Source organism: Onychomys torridus, chromosome 15 (assembly GCF_903995425.1).
Source record: "Onychomys torridus chromosome 15, mOncTor1.1, whole genome shotgun sequence".
NCBI lineage: Eukaryota > Metazoa > Chordata > Mammalia > Rodentia > Cricetidae > Onychomys > Onychomys torridus.
This window is the reverse complement of record NC_050457.1, coordinates 16,647,059-16,661,837: the sequence shown is the minus strand read 5'-3', so window position 1 is coordinate 16,661,837 and position 14,779 is coordinate 16,647,059. Positions and strand designations below refer to the sequence as shown.

General features: G+C 43.1%; 1 protein-coding gene across 2 annotated transcripts in view; it reads left to right on the top strand.

The window, feature by feature from the left end:
- The window catches only part of Cmya5 (cardiomyopathy associated 5), a 99,007-nt gene that overhangs the window by 72,274 nt on the left and 11,954 nt on the right, over positions 1-14,779 (top strand). For both annotated transcript variants that reach the window (XM_036207204.1, XM_036207203.1), the window contains 2 exons: positions 885-1,031; positions 2,246-2,393. In XM_036207204.1, coding sequence (XP_036063097.1) covers positions 885-1,031; positions 2,246-2,393 — 295 coding nt within the window. The remainder of the gene's footprint in view (positions 1-884; positions 1,032-2,245; positions 2,394-14,779) is intronic.

Sequence of the window (14,779 nt, the reverse complement as noted above, 5' to 3'; positions counted from 1 at the left end):
CCCGCCTCCTTGTTCAGCTGTGTGTTATAACCCCGCCTCCTTGTCCAGCTGTGTGCTGTAACCCCGCCTCCTTGTTCAGCTGTGTGCTGTAACCCCACCTCCATACTCAGCTCTGTGCTATAACCCCGCCTCCTTGTTCAGCTGTATGCTATAACTACGACTCTGCTCAGCTGTGTGCTATACCCCGCCTCCTTGTTCCCCTGTGTGCTACAACCCCACCTCCTTGTTCAGCTGTGCAGAATAAACATGTTAAGTTTCCAGTTGATACTCATGGTGGTGCATCTCCATCAGAGTGCCTGGCCCACCAAATCCCAGCTTTTCTACAGGTGTGGCCACATGTCAGTCATTTCTTTATTCCTGTCACCACAGTTAGGTCACTGAAGTTCTGGAGAAACTGTCAGGATCTGAAACCTGGAGAGTCATACTGAGTAGCAAACTTGTTTACTAGTCTGGAAAGATGCTCTATGGAATCTTAAGTAAAGGCTGTCCTTTCCATGATGGACTCCTGTGGGATGTTGGCATTGGTTCTTGAGGCTTTTCTTGAGACTGTATTACTGAGATTTAAAGTGACGAAAACTCTATGCAAGTTTAATATTTGCTTTTAAATAAGTTGCTTTAATTGTGGATTATGAATCTCAGACATGTACTAGCATGCTATTTATTTTGTGATAAATGTTCATAGTAATACTATGTTATTCTAAGTATGTTCTTAGATTGCTATTGCTTTCTTATATATCCTAAATAGATAATTATCACAGAATAATGTAAAGTTTGTAAAGTTAGCAGTTGGAGTCCTCTGCAAAAATCAAACTATTTTTTCCAATAACCAATTGTTAGTTTCCTTTAGAAGTTACCTTTGAACTTATAGTTGTGTCTTGTGCTAGAATTGGTAGAAGAATACAGACTGACTGTGAAAGAAAGTTACTGCATCTTTGAAGACTTAGAACCTGACCGATGTTATCAAGTGTGGGTGATGGCCATCAACTTCACTGGATGTAGCCTGCCCAGTGAAAGGGCAATTTTTAGAACAGGTAAGCAGATGCTAAGACATTATTATGAGGCAATATTCAATTCTTCACAGACTTTTGAGATCAACCAATAAGTATTTAGGAAGCACTAGCTATATATTAAATGATGGGCAAAATGATGGGTATAAAAATAAGATCAAAGTTAAAAAAAAAAAAAAGAAAGAAAGCAGATCATTGGGAATGTTTGGTAAGGGTCTAGATCATCGTGAGAGCACTCAAAAGAGTACCAAGACTGGGTAAGGGCAGGATCAGGAATGGCTTTCCAGGTGATACCCACAGAATGCTTTAAGTGATCAGTGAGACATAATGTGTTAACTGGAGCAGGTTCCCCTTGAAGAAACAATGAACAGACATGAAGTATACATCAGGATGTGGGGTGCAATAAGATCTCTGTTATTCTGTAAGCTTGAAAACAAGGAAAGACATCATTTTGAAAAGGGTTAGCTTATAGAGCTTGTAATTGCAAGTTAATAATAAGACTGGGCTGTGTTATACAGATGCAGGAAAACAGAATGGTTTAAGCCATGGTGTTCAACTGGGAATATTTTCTCCTGGTGAAATCTTGTCATGAGGAGCTGCAATACAAGATGTAGTGTTGACCAAGGCTGTCCTGCCTTTGAGATCATTACAGCCACCTCAGGGAGGAAGTAGCTTATTCCCACCCAGTAGTCCTATCTCCTTTTTTTGTGCCTTTAAGAACAAATATTTGGCTCAGCATGGTGCCTCATACATATACTCCCAGCATTTGGTAGGTGGAGACAGGACTTCAAGATACATAGCAAGTTCCAGGCCAATCTGGGGTACATGAGACCCTGTCTCAATAACCTAAAACCCAAAAATGGACGATCCTTCTACCCAAACTGTACTACCTGCTGGGGACAAGATCATGTCTACCTCATGGGTAAAAGAAGAGAAAGAGCATTTGTATTTGTTTATGTAGTAGCTGTATAAAGAAAACAGGGTAGGCTTTATAGGAAACAGCTGTTAAGGGCTGTGTGGGGCTGGGATAGAGTCTGACAATATGTAATGCAGAAGTGGGAGAGAGACTTTTTGCTATGTAAGTGATGTTTTTGTTATCTCTTTTGAGTTTTTAGCTCAGGATAATTTGTTTTGATGCAAAAATTATAAACAAAACCATACCTAAGTATTCCCCCAGAGTTGGTATTGCACCATCACCACTGATGATGACCAGAGTGTATACGTTTCTTTCTCTTCAGCACCTTCCACACCTGCAATTCATGCAGAAGATTGTACTGTGTGCTGGAATACGGCCACGGTCAGATGGCGGCCTGCTAACCCCGAGGCCACAGAGACCTACACTCTGGAGTACTGCAGACAACATTCTCCTGAGGGCGAGGGCCTGAGGTAAGGGTTGCTCTCCACAGTGAGACTGCCAGGAGCCTAGGGACCATGTTCCAGGCCCCAGGCTATAGGAGCTTATGCTTAGCCAGCAAGAAAAGCATCCTTGAACCCTGCTGAGCCAATTAAGCTGTTGACTTGATTTGCAGGGCCATCACTATTCATCAATGAACTCTGCGTTTATAATAAAACACATGCTACAGTGCAGAATAATAACTCCCTTGTAAGAAAATGTATGCGAATGTTAATAAGATAGAACACTCTTGGAGGTATATTTAACTTGAGTCGTTAGTCAGGATTTATGCACATTTTGTGTTACTTTTACTAGCTCTCTATCAGAATAGGTCCCCCAATCTCAGGAAACTAGTAGCGAGCTGATGTATAATGTAAATCAGAATGTCTTCACGATATACTGGCAACATAAAGGAGCTAATTACACATATATTATCACAGAGACAGGCCTGCCTCTCCAAGAACATGAAGAATATGGAGATTCTTCCAGCATAAAAGAAATGTGAGGCTCTCTCACTGAAATGATGAAGCTAAAATGGATCAAGAGAGGACCACACATCCTGTTAGGTGTTAGTAAATATTAACCCATCGATGAGGTGGTATTTCCTTAACCTCTGAAGTCCTGGATATAGAAAGCATCTTCACATACCATGACGAATATTCAGACTACTCTAACTGATATTTATATTTTGATAGGAGACATTTCCGTTTTTCTTTTTAGCCACATTTATTGAGATAAACTGTTTTGGCAGGAAGCTAGGAGTAATGGTATGAAATTAAACAACCTTTTAATAAAGTATATTCAAGCTCTTCATTAGCACCATGATCAAGCAGCTGTTTATTTAGTTATGATATAAGGTTTCATATGACTGAACAATAATTATAGTTTCTTTCAGGTTGAAGACAGGCGTTGCTAAATAATGATCAGCGTGTATATTGGGGCTGGATACAGGAGAAGGGGTGGGATGCAGGCACTTCTGTAAAAGTGAAATGTGGTAAATATACAAGCAGCAGCCTGTCTGCTTGTGTTCTGACTGCTGGAAGGCAAGCCTCGGGAATCATTACGTTATTATACACTACATTTTTCATGTCGGTTGGTTGATTGCTATGTAAAGCCACTAATTTGTGTCAGTCTGAAAGCTCAGACAAGCATGTTGTGATCTCAGTATGCTTTCAGAACAGTCTGAGAGGGCACTGTGCTGAGAGCCAGAGCCTTATTTTAGTCCTAGCTTTACCCTTGATTCTGCTTCCTATTGGCTGCTCACCCTAAGTTGGTTAACCCTTGTACAATCCTTACACACTTCATCTATCTCAGCGCGCTTTAGTTTGCCAATCCTTGGTATAGATCAAATGCTAGCTAGGGTAGATGCCTGGCCTGCTGCCTTTTGGGGTTATGACAATCACGTGAAATCAGTCAGGGAAGAGGTTTGGCATTGTAATATGCTACCCCAATGTAAGGCTTTAAGAAGGAAGCCTTCTTGAATTGGCACTTGTGCTACCAAATTCCCAGAAGAGGTTGCCAGGTGTCAACCAACATCTGAGAGGTGTAATCTGGCCAGCACAGAGAGAGTGAGGGACTTGAGTACTTTCTCTGTGACGGCACTGGCCCAGGTGCACCAGGCAGTCCCCACAAGGACTTTAAGAAGTTCCTTGGCTACTGAGTGGCAATCGAAATTCAATCACAGATCTGTTATATTTAAAGATTCAAACCCTTGACCCCTGGGTAAAATTATTTAGGGAGTCTGTGACCTTCTCTGTAAAAGAGTCGGTGCTCTGAGGATGCTACTTCAGGAACCCCTGAGTCCTAGGTGGTCTCTCCCACCATTTGTGAAGAGACCTGGTTCTCAGGAAAGATCAGCCCGTTCAGAAATGCTTTGAAGTGACTCATTTGCTGTGGCATTCATCCTCAGCTGGCATTTACATAAATCATTTCAGCACGGTTGGATACTTCAGTCAGCAAAAATCTGAAAACCTTGAGACCCAGTAGACATCTCATCTAGAGAATGGCCTTGTCACCTGATAAATGTAGTTATAGAGAGAAGGGGAAGGGAAGAGGGGATGGTGTCTGTCCATAGAGGGCCTTTATGGTGCCAGAAGTTGTGTTGGCTCTTACTGAACTCTCTCAGTGATCCTGTGGTTTCCATTGCATCAGAACCAAGTCTTAGATGGGTTGGCACTCTACTAAACTAGGCACTGTAACTTTGCAGTTAGAATTCAAACCCAGGTCTGTTTTATTCCTTCTACTGGTTTCAGACTCTTGTCAGTTGCAGACACTGAGCTGGCAGAGCCGTCAGCCTGGCAATTGGGAGTTACTATGCGTCTTTAGTTTCCTCGATCATGTGAAAAAACAGGTAGGAAAAGATAATGGAACCACCATTCAGATCTCCTTTGATTGATGTTTTTCCTTTGCCTGATCATCCTGGGGCCCTCAAAACTACCCAAGAGGGGCCCATATTATTATTATCACTATATTATTACTGTCAATAATGAATGATTCCAAACAAACCCTCCTGTCAAAGCCATAGAGACCAATGGCAGTCCCAGTTTTAGAGAAGACAATGATCATCCCCCAATTTTGCCCACGCCAAAGTAGAATTTAATGAGGCATGAGGCTAGTCATTGGTTTGTTTTATCTGAGGCTTTGCCAGTGTGTTTTTTATTCTGTTGCAAGTAAATATGTGAGGAGCTGGATAAGCAGAAGTTGACAGTAGTGTTAGAACTGTATGGAGACCCTTTGTCACGGGGTGGATCAAGTCCGGTAAGGTCAATAATCAGGAGAAGTTCCACATACTGAGTGCCGTGGAGCTCTGTTAGGTGCTCCAAGGCTGTGGCTGGCAGGAAGTGCAATGTCCAGCCCTCAGGTCAGAGCTGACTTTCCAAGTCTGGATTCCTGCTGAGTCTGACTGTAGACAATCTTCTGGAGCAAGGAGATTTTCTTGGCTATAGATTACTGCCATACCCATCTGCCAAGTCTGTTGCCAAGCTACCACAACAGGGCCATCTCTTATTCATAGAAGCCTTTGTGTTTGATACCCGATTGGCTTCACTAAACTCTGAAATAACTTATCCTTAATTTTAGAGACTTGGGATAGCAAGCATCTTTTGGTTCTCTGCTCTAAGAATCCAAGAGGCAAGGGAAATTCTGCTCTTTGGAAGTGGCCATGTGTCTTAGATCTTCAGACAGAACATCACTTCAGAGCCTGGTGTTTTGAAACTCTGTAAAATACTCTTTATCTATACTACATATAGCTTAATCTTTATGGAGCCAGCTCTGGAGAACTAGTCAGGTGATGCAATCAATACATAAAGAACAACAATTGTTTTTAATCACTGCTACCTAATAATTCCTACTTTCTATCGATTTAGAACCTCATTTGGCTCCATGCATAGCAGCCAATAGTTAAGGTGGTGTTGTCTCTTGGAAGGAGCTGTGCTGAGTGCTGTCTGGTCTCCTCCCTTTGTTGACTCTGTAAAGGGATTATCATGTACAACTGTAACCCCAGTGCCTGAGACAGTATCTGGCACTGTAGCTACACAATGAATATATGTGTATTCCTTGATGGATAAATATCAACTAGCATCAAATACATAATGCTGACCATAAGAATAGTTAGATCAGCTTTAAGGATAATCTCAAAACAATAAACTGCCAACAAAGTGAAGGAAAATGGTGAGTGAGTTTACTCCAGTGTTCAGGTATGTAACCAGGAGGCAAGATGAGTCTAGTTTGTTAGGAGGAAAACTCTCTGTGTCTCACTGATAGAGAAAAGCATGTAGAACTCCATTGAACCATTGGTTATGTAACCCCTGCATAGGTTCCAAGTTTGTAGAAACATTAATTTAGAGGTGCCTAAAAAAGAATAAAGTAGACCAGAGGTGACATATTTCTCATGTGGCTCTGTTTAGCAGAGCCTAGATCGTAAAGTGGGTGAGGACTGAAAATTCATGTGTAGAGACGTCGCCAAAGGTCTGTTAATGAGTGAGAGTGAATGGGATGAGTCAGTCCCCTTTGGTCTTTGCCCACTTCAAGTCATCTATCTAACTAGATGAAATTTCTTGTGAAAGAGAGGGAACAAGAACTGTATTCATTTCTATCTTTTTCCCACCCTAGATCCTCAGTGGGGCAAAGGAGGCTTAAAAACTCTGGAATGCTGCAGGAAAGAGTTGAAATAAAAAAGGGAAAGAAAATGAGTAAGATCGAATCCCACCCACACCCATGCCCACACATGCACACACACACTTGCACTCATGGAGGGCGGGCACTGATTCATTGATTGTGCTCTAGGCTGGGCACTCTCATTTCGGTTGCCGGGATGAGGTCATCCACCTGAGGACCCATGTTCCTTCTCCCAGTGTGATGACCTCTTACATACTCTTACTTAAGACCCATGGTGCTCAGTGAATTCTCAGGCGGGGGTAGGGGTGGGATGGATGGAATGAGCAAGCCTACTGTGTCCCTACACTCCATGACACAGTATCTGAAATAGCTGAGCAATGGAGTCTCTTTCATAATTCTTCTAAAAATTTGCTTTTTTTTTTGCATGTGGGCACCAAAGCTTGGTCCCAGCAGTCAGCCCCTGTTGGGATTGGAGGTGGGCAGGAGAGAGTGACAATCCTTGGCTTGTGTGTGAGATGGAGGGTCTCCTGCTCTTCTTGTCTTGCTTTGGATGCTCTCCTCAGGTTGGGTGGGCTCAAAACACTTTCAAATTTTCCCCCACCATTCTGTTTCCTCAGCTGCTCTGTCTCTCCTGTGCAGAGAGAAGTCAGCAGAAGTGTGGGTGGAGGAGGAAAACTGAGAGAAATAGAGTACAGGGATTGGCTGTGTGGGCTGTGCAGAGAAGTTGTGCATTGAATGACAAATCTGTGAGACGCAATACTCCACCAATTAGTTGGGGGTGAGCTTCCTGTCCCTGCCCCCGCCGTAGGCTCTGGCACCCAGAGATCCTCTCTGGGCCTTATCCTTGAGGGTGAGCATCCTCAGGAAGGTCTGCATGGGTGCCGGGCCTGTGAGTTCACTCTCCTGCGTCCAACTGTGGGGCCAACCACAGAGCAAGAACAGAGCTGCCACTCAGAGGCAGGTGCTCCTACTGAGGACTCCTGCTGCCCGCTCTCTGTGCTTATGGCAGCCAGGAGGAATCTCAGTTTCTCTCTCTTTCAAAGCTTTCATAGTAAGCTTCCAGGTAGATAGATGATGGATGACTGGCCATCAGTCAACAGAGAGTATTTTGACCTTCTCTGTAGCCTGTGGGTAAAAAGAGCTCCAGGCTTGCTTCACTGGGCCACAGGAGAACCACAGATTCTCTACTGAGTGGTTAAGAGGTAATGGGCTCTGTTTACTTTTCCTGATCCCTGATTGCAGCCGCCTCTGGGAGGGGCATGCTGTGATGGTTCCCCCTAGTGTTCTTGGCATTCAGCATTTTCTAGGCAAAGCCTTTCTGCTTAGGCTCTAACTTAACCGGCCACTTGGTACCTCACATTCCTCCTGCTGGGACAACGGGAATGCAACCTGTCCTCTTCTTCACATGTATTATGTCACTTTCCCAAAAAGCATTCCTCGTGAAGGACCCTGACGTAACAGAGCCCCCAGGACAGTTCCGGGGAGTACAAGAACCGGATGATGTAAGGAGAGAGAGGACTGTTTGAAAGATCAGGCAGAGAATGGAATCTCAGTGGAAGATGAAATTCAAATCTGAACTTCCTGGCAGCTTAAATGAAAACTGGAGAGAGAGGGGGAGAGATGGAGAGAGAGGAAGAGAGAGATTATATAACTAATTTCTCTCTAAAAAGGAAGCACAACATTTCACTGAGAGAGACAATTATATTCCATGACATTCAGCTTTGAGATGAATTTTTCATGGAGATCTTTATATAAGGGCTCTTAAGATAATAGTGGCCGTCTTTAAGAGCAGTATCACAAAAGATGCATACACACACCTATTAATCATTTCCACACAGTGTCTGAAAGCACAGGGTTAAATCACTGTTCTCAGCACACTGGCCTGGGGACCTCAAGTAACTGTCCACATAGACGACCAGGGGACAGTCAAGGAGAGCTTGGAGGATCCGGAGAGATAAACATTGCAAGACTCCTAGGAAGCTCTGTCTGAAGTATAAACAGTGCCGTTCAGACTTTGGAGAGTAAAGATGGAGAAAACAGAAATCCAGGACCCTTTTTCTGGACCCTTTGGCTCACATTGATTTTCTGACAGATCTGAGCCACAGGAAAGCCCACGCTTGTGGTTGTCAGTGTGTAATGCCTACATTGTTTTTCTGCACTGTTATGAAATAATGATGCTATTTAGTAACACAGAGTCTCATAATATTCTTATTTATCAAAAGAAAAATGGTTCTATTAAGATTTTGTTTACCAAGTCTTTTTAATCATGGAAAATTAGTAAATAAAGAATTTTCTTCTTAACCCTGATTTAACTGATTTTTTTTCCATCTTAAAAAATTTCCATATTTATGGTTAGTTAAGGGTTTGTAAACAGCTTGAAGCACCATTGACTAGTCTGTCTTTTGTGTCTGTTTTGGGGTTTTGTTGTTATTGTTTTGAAAGAGGATCTCATCATTGTAGCTCAGGCTGGCTGAAACTTACAGTAGCAATCCTCCTGCCTCAGCCTTCCAGGTACTGAGGTTACAGCCATGGGCTACCATGCCAGCTTGATTTCATATTTAATGTTGCTTATATAATTTCCCTTTTCCTTCTTTTCCCTCTCCATCTCCCACGGTTAGAACTGTGGTCCCCAAACCTCACTGATCATAAAAGTCAGTTGGGATACTTGCAAACATTCAGATGCCTGGGCCCCCTTCAGGAACCCAGTTCAGAAGCTGGATGTGTGGTCCACGCCTGGAATCCCAGCACCCTGGAGGCTGAGGCAAGAGTTCCAGGAGATGGAGGCCAACATAGGTTCCATAGTGAATGCAAGGCTAGCTCGAACTGCAGAGCAAGACCTTCTCTAAAAAGTGATTAATTAAAAACTGAATTTTTCAAACTCGCCAGTGTGGATGCCTGGGCAGGTTGGGAAACACTGCTTCACTCCCTGATCTCTCCCACAGACCCAGCATGTGTTCTGTTCGCGGTTCACAGTAAGTGGTATTGACTGGCTGGTTGGATGTTGGTGCTGCCAACATGAAAGACAGTGAGAGCCAACTGTGTTTTTAAACAACAGTTCATCCTTAGCCATCTGCCATGCACTGTGCTGATGGCACCATCGATAGGCTGCTTCCAGGAGTGGTGGCACTGGATTCCTCCATACTGTTTGCACACAGGCCACCCCCTCCCCAGGACAAGACAGTCCAGAGAAAGCTAGCTTTTCCCCACACTTGCTGGCCTCTCTAGTCACCTTAAACATGTGTGCCTTCCCTCAAGGTCATGCCATGGGATTATCAAATGCGTGAGAAGCTGTTTCAAAGTGCTCAAAGGCATGTATGCTTTGAGATTTGTAAACACGTTCAATCTGCTCTTGGACTCTTTGCTGTTAAAAGTTAATATTTTTAATTTGGGGCCCATTACATGTATTTATGGGATAGATTCAAGAGACAAAAAAGGAAGACGGAGAACCTCAATTTTCTTTGTATCTGTTCTTCATCTCTCAATTCCCATCCCCAAGGGCAATGACTTGATTCATTTTTAACCTTTCAGATAAAAGCATCTATAATTTCCTACCAAATGCTAGCAATCCTACATGTATTTCTGCCAATTTGCTTTTCCTGCTCAAACATATATCTTTGTGAGCATTCCTACCCAGGGGACTGCCTCAATTTTTAAAAACAATTCCATTGTATACTGTTTTCAGGATGTTATTTCAACTTACTTGACCAATTGAGGAGACAGCTTCCTAGTCCCCTGCTGTCCCCAGCCACGCTGTAGAAAACAACCCCACGTATATACAAGTTCTCTGATCCACACTATATTTGCAGAATGAATTTCTCAAAATAGAAAGACTGTATCTTATGAACATTGATAGATATGGCCAAATTCATAGGGACTGCCGGGGCTTAGTCTCTGGCCAGCAGTGCATAGGAGTACCTGGTTCTTCGCAGCCTTGTCCGACTGTGGACAGTTAGGCAGCTGGAAACGCAACCACAGTGTAAGTGTTCAAGTCTGTTGCTGGGTTGATGCCTTTTCATATGGTTTGAGTCTCACACTTCCGCTTCTGTGGCTGTCCTCTTCTCTTACTGTTTCTCTCCTGTTAGATTATGACATTTTCTTTTTTATTCATAGTTCCTCTTCTTTTTTTTTTTTTAAAAAGGAAGTTAGCTTTCATGTATGAGTTTGAAATCTTTTAAACATATTTTGTCATGAATATTTTAAAATGTTAATTTAGTTGAATTTATCAATTTCTTTTGAAAAAAGCTTTCAGCTTTTTTTGTAATATTTTAAAATGCTTTCTCTCTGAATATATGCATGTATATATTATACATGTCCTCCCATTTTCTTAATTTTGTTTAAAAAATCTGTTTTATCATTTGGAATTACTTTGATAGGAGGTATGAAGTAGAGATTCCAACATTATTTGATTGGTTGACTGATTTTTGAGACAGGATCTCACTATATAGCCCTGTCTGGCCTGGAATCTGCTATATAGACCAGACTGACCATGAATTTATTGCAGTCCCTGTTTCTGCCTCTCAAGTGCTGGATTGTAGGTTACAGGTGTATACCACTAAACTCAGTTCCCTCCCTCTTTCCCTCCCTCCCTCCTTCCCTGCCTTCCTCCTTCCCTCCCTCCTTCATATGGTAATCTAGTTGTCTCAAAAAGAAGTTCTTATTTCCTCTTGTGAGTCTATGTGCCTGGCTCCATCCTGACCTTGAGCTCGGTGCCATTGCCCTTGGTGTACTGATACTTAAGCACCATGCTGCTGTTAGTAGCAGAGCTTTCCTGTCAAGGCTCCTTGGGGTTAGGTGGCCCATTCATGCTTTCTTTTTTCTACTTCTAGTTTGTATTTTGTTGTCAGAGTTAGTTTGTGTAGCTTCCTCCAAAAACCGACTCTAGACGACTTGTTATTTTTAGAGAGCATGCTGAATTGATAGATTACCTTCGGGGGAACTGAAGGTTCTGTGACACCTCACTTTCCTGCAGAGGAAATAAACGATGTGTCTCTTTCAGTAGCACCGACAGATGTCCCTAATATGGATCTCATTTCTTTCCTCTGCACTTTTCTATATGATGACATTCTCCCGTCTTTAGTTCTAGCTGCTGTTTGGTTGTAATTTTTTATGAAGGGTTTTTAACTTCTGTTTTGGTGCTACTGGGGTTGGAGCCTAGGACTTCAAGCATGCGAGACAAGTGGACCCCGGTCTCCTACGTTAGTTTTGTATCTAGCCATCCTATGGAATTCTATTATGGAAGGGGTTTTAGCTGATTTCTAGATAAATAGTCGTGTTGTCTGCAGATAGCAGTAGTTTTTTTTACCTCCTACCTCCCAATTTAGTTTTTAACCTTATCTCTCTTTCTAACTTAGTGGGAATGCTTTTAGTAATTTCCCTCATAAACACAAGGTCCCTAAAGATTTCTTCCTGAAAATTCATTTTCAAGTCCTTTGTAAAATGATCTGGGCTCTATTATCAGTCAGGGGTAACTGTGTCAGAATTCCTAGTCTTTTCCTGGAAAGAGCAAAGAATTATAGGCTTCGAGTTAAGTAGGTCTTCCTTACTTACAACACTGTTCCCACCGACTCTCACTCGCTATCTCTCCAACACTACAGAGACGGAGACAGTGTCCTTCATTCAGGAAGTAGCCCTGTGGCCTGCTGAGCAGGTCTCTTCAGTCTCTGCTCTATGGCTCAGGAACCTGACAAATAATTGTCCTATTGCTGGAGAGAGGAGCAGCTGAGGGTCCTTGGAGCACCTGCTGGGAGCAGCTTCCTCAGGCTAGCTCCAGGCTACCGTCAATTGTCAATTCACCACCAGGTCAGGGTGCTCACATCACCTCATCATCTGTTCACAGCGTCATTGCTTTCCAGAGCTCTGCGATTCCTATGTGAAGAAATCCCACCCTCAAGGACCCAAAGGGAGACCATCTGAGTCATTTCTTTATTGTCCTTCGAATTCTGTTATTGGTTCTAGACTTTTAATCATAGTCACTTCTCTTACTGGTATAACCTCCTACCACCTCCACTGAGACAGTTTCCAACTATAACACACGCTGGGACTCAAACTCAGGGTTCTCTTACCTTAGCCTTCTGAATACTGAGATTTTAGAAGTGTGCTGCCATGCTCAGCTAGCATCCCTTCTTAACTAAGGAGCAACTATTCACTGTGGTTCCATTCGCTTTCTGACACCTACTTCAGTCTGCATGCTCTGTGAACCTAAATTGTACTGTAATCTAGGTCAAGCCCCATGGGGATTCGGTTGCAATCCTGACCAGTTTTTGGTTTTGAGGCAATAGAGTCATAAGCTATGCAAGGGAGTAGCTCTTCAGATCACAGACTTTGTTTACATTCGGCTGAAGAACAGTCATGGCTGACATGAAAACTTTGGTGATGTCTTGGTAAGTAAGGAGACAGGGCAAAGCACATCTGACCTTTGTCCTGGTGCTTGAGCGGAAGACAGTGACTTGTGACGGTAAAGGCCACCACATTTCATATTCCATCTTCTGTTTTTATGTTTGGTGCTTTGATTTTACAGACAGGGTGAGGACCTATGTGGCCATCTCACATGCTGAAGGCAGGATAGGATGCTGGGGTTTGATTTCAGTGCCCTATAATCTTTGTACTTTACCCACGTAATGGCACATGGTGTGAAGTTAATGATATACGTGGCGTTTGCTCTCCTCGACAGACTGCAGAAAATGTTCCTGATATATAACAACAGTGCCATTACAAAACAAGGCTGCTGTATTATGTGTAGTCTCTAGAGCTAAAGTTTCCTCTCCTTCCCCTGCCCCTTCCCCTGCAGGCTCCAGGGTGACGGGGCCTGCAAAAATGATAAGTGATCCATCCATAGTTATTTAATGAGCGAATGATGTGTAAAATTCAGTTCGTGCTGAGTGTGTGTATTAAAACAATAATTTTATTACTGATTGTTATCAGTGTTTATTTAAAACATTCCTTTGGCTGTCAACTTAAATAAGACAAGCAATGCATCTGCCCTAGACTAATATTCTAGAATATTAGTTGGGAATTACACTCGCCACTGTAGGACATGTGTTTCTACTAATTAACTGCAGCACAGCTAGTCATTAATGGTCAAATGGTTCAATTTCATCCTCCTTTCTCAGCGTAGCTAAATATACTGCTCTCTGGAGGCCTGGAGAGGTGGTAGGTCCAGAAATAACAACCAGTATCATTTGAGGAGTGTGTGCTGACCTTTTCCAGGCACTGACCAGCAGAATTACAGAACCAACATGCTCCCTACCCCCACCTTCCTGAGGACCATACTGTGAGTTTTGTGCTTGCAATCATGGGGTAGGGACAGGATTGCATTCCATACAGACGTTGGTTTTTCTTGAAGACATTCTAGGCGTCAGATGTCTTAGTCTAGAATCTTAGCACCCCTTAATCTTAGCAGTCAGGAGGCAGCAGCCAGGAGCTTGTGAATTGGTTTGAGGCCAGCCTGGGCTGTGTGGTGGCATTCTGCTCTACCAAGCTAGGTCTGAGGATGCAGCTTAGCTTAGTGGGAGAGCACAGGCATGGGCCCTAGGTTCAACCCCCAACACTGACAGTGATCTAAAGTAGGTTGTTTTCTGAATCTACAATGCATTTTCTCTTTTTCTTGTTATTCTCTACAACAGGAATCACAGAGAGAAATATGGAGAAATCCCCTTGGTGGCAACAAATCTTAGTTTAATGCTTTTGTAGCACATTTCATTAATAACAACAGCAATAAACTCCACGGCCCTGAGAGAGAGCTAGAACAGGGTGCCTTTCTTTTCCTCACTGCAGAGAATGTCCTCCAGGAAAAGGACTCCACTCCAGCAGCCAGGCTAACAGCCATTCCATCAGCAAGTTGTGCAGCTCACAAGTCTCCTGGCCACTCCACATGCGTTCTGAAGAAGAGAGGCCCGTGGGCTTGTATCTGTGCTTGAGGCCAGGTTATCCCACAGAGTAGGGACTAGAAGAGAGGCCCAAAGTCATTCCAGCTCACTGGCAAGTCCAGAGAGCCCCACCTTCAAAACCAGCAAGTTCTCCTCTGTTTAAACAGTTGGGCTATCACAGTTTACTTACAGGCCAATGGCACTTAGGTACACTTTCACTTTAATTTAAGTGGGCAATTTGGAATAATAGCAGCTTTGAGGACTTTGGGGAGGCGGCAATTAGTATTCTCTTTTCTTGCCAAGATTATGCTTCTTTAAAAAGATACTGTCTTCTCTGAAGAGCTGCAGTCTTGCTAACCTTGTTGGCACTGGTGCCAGCAGGTACAAAATCATCAAGC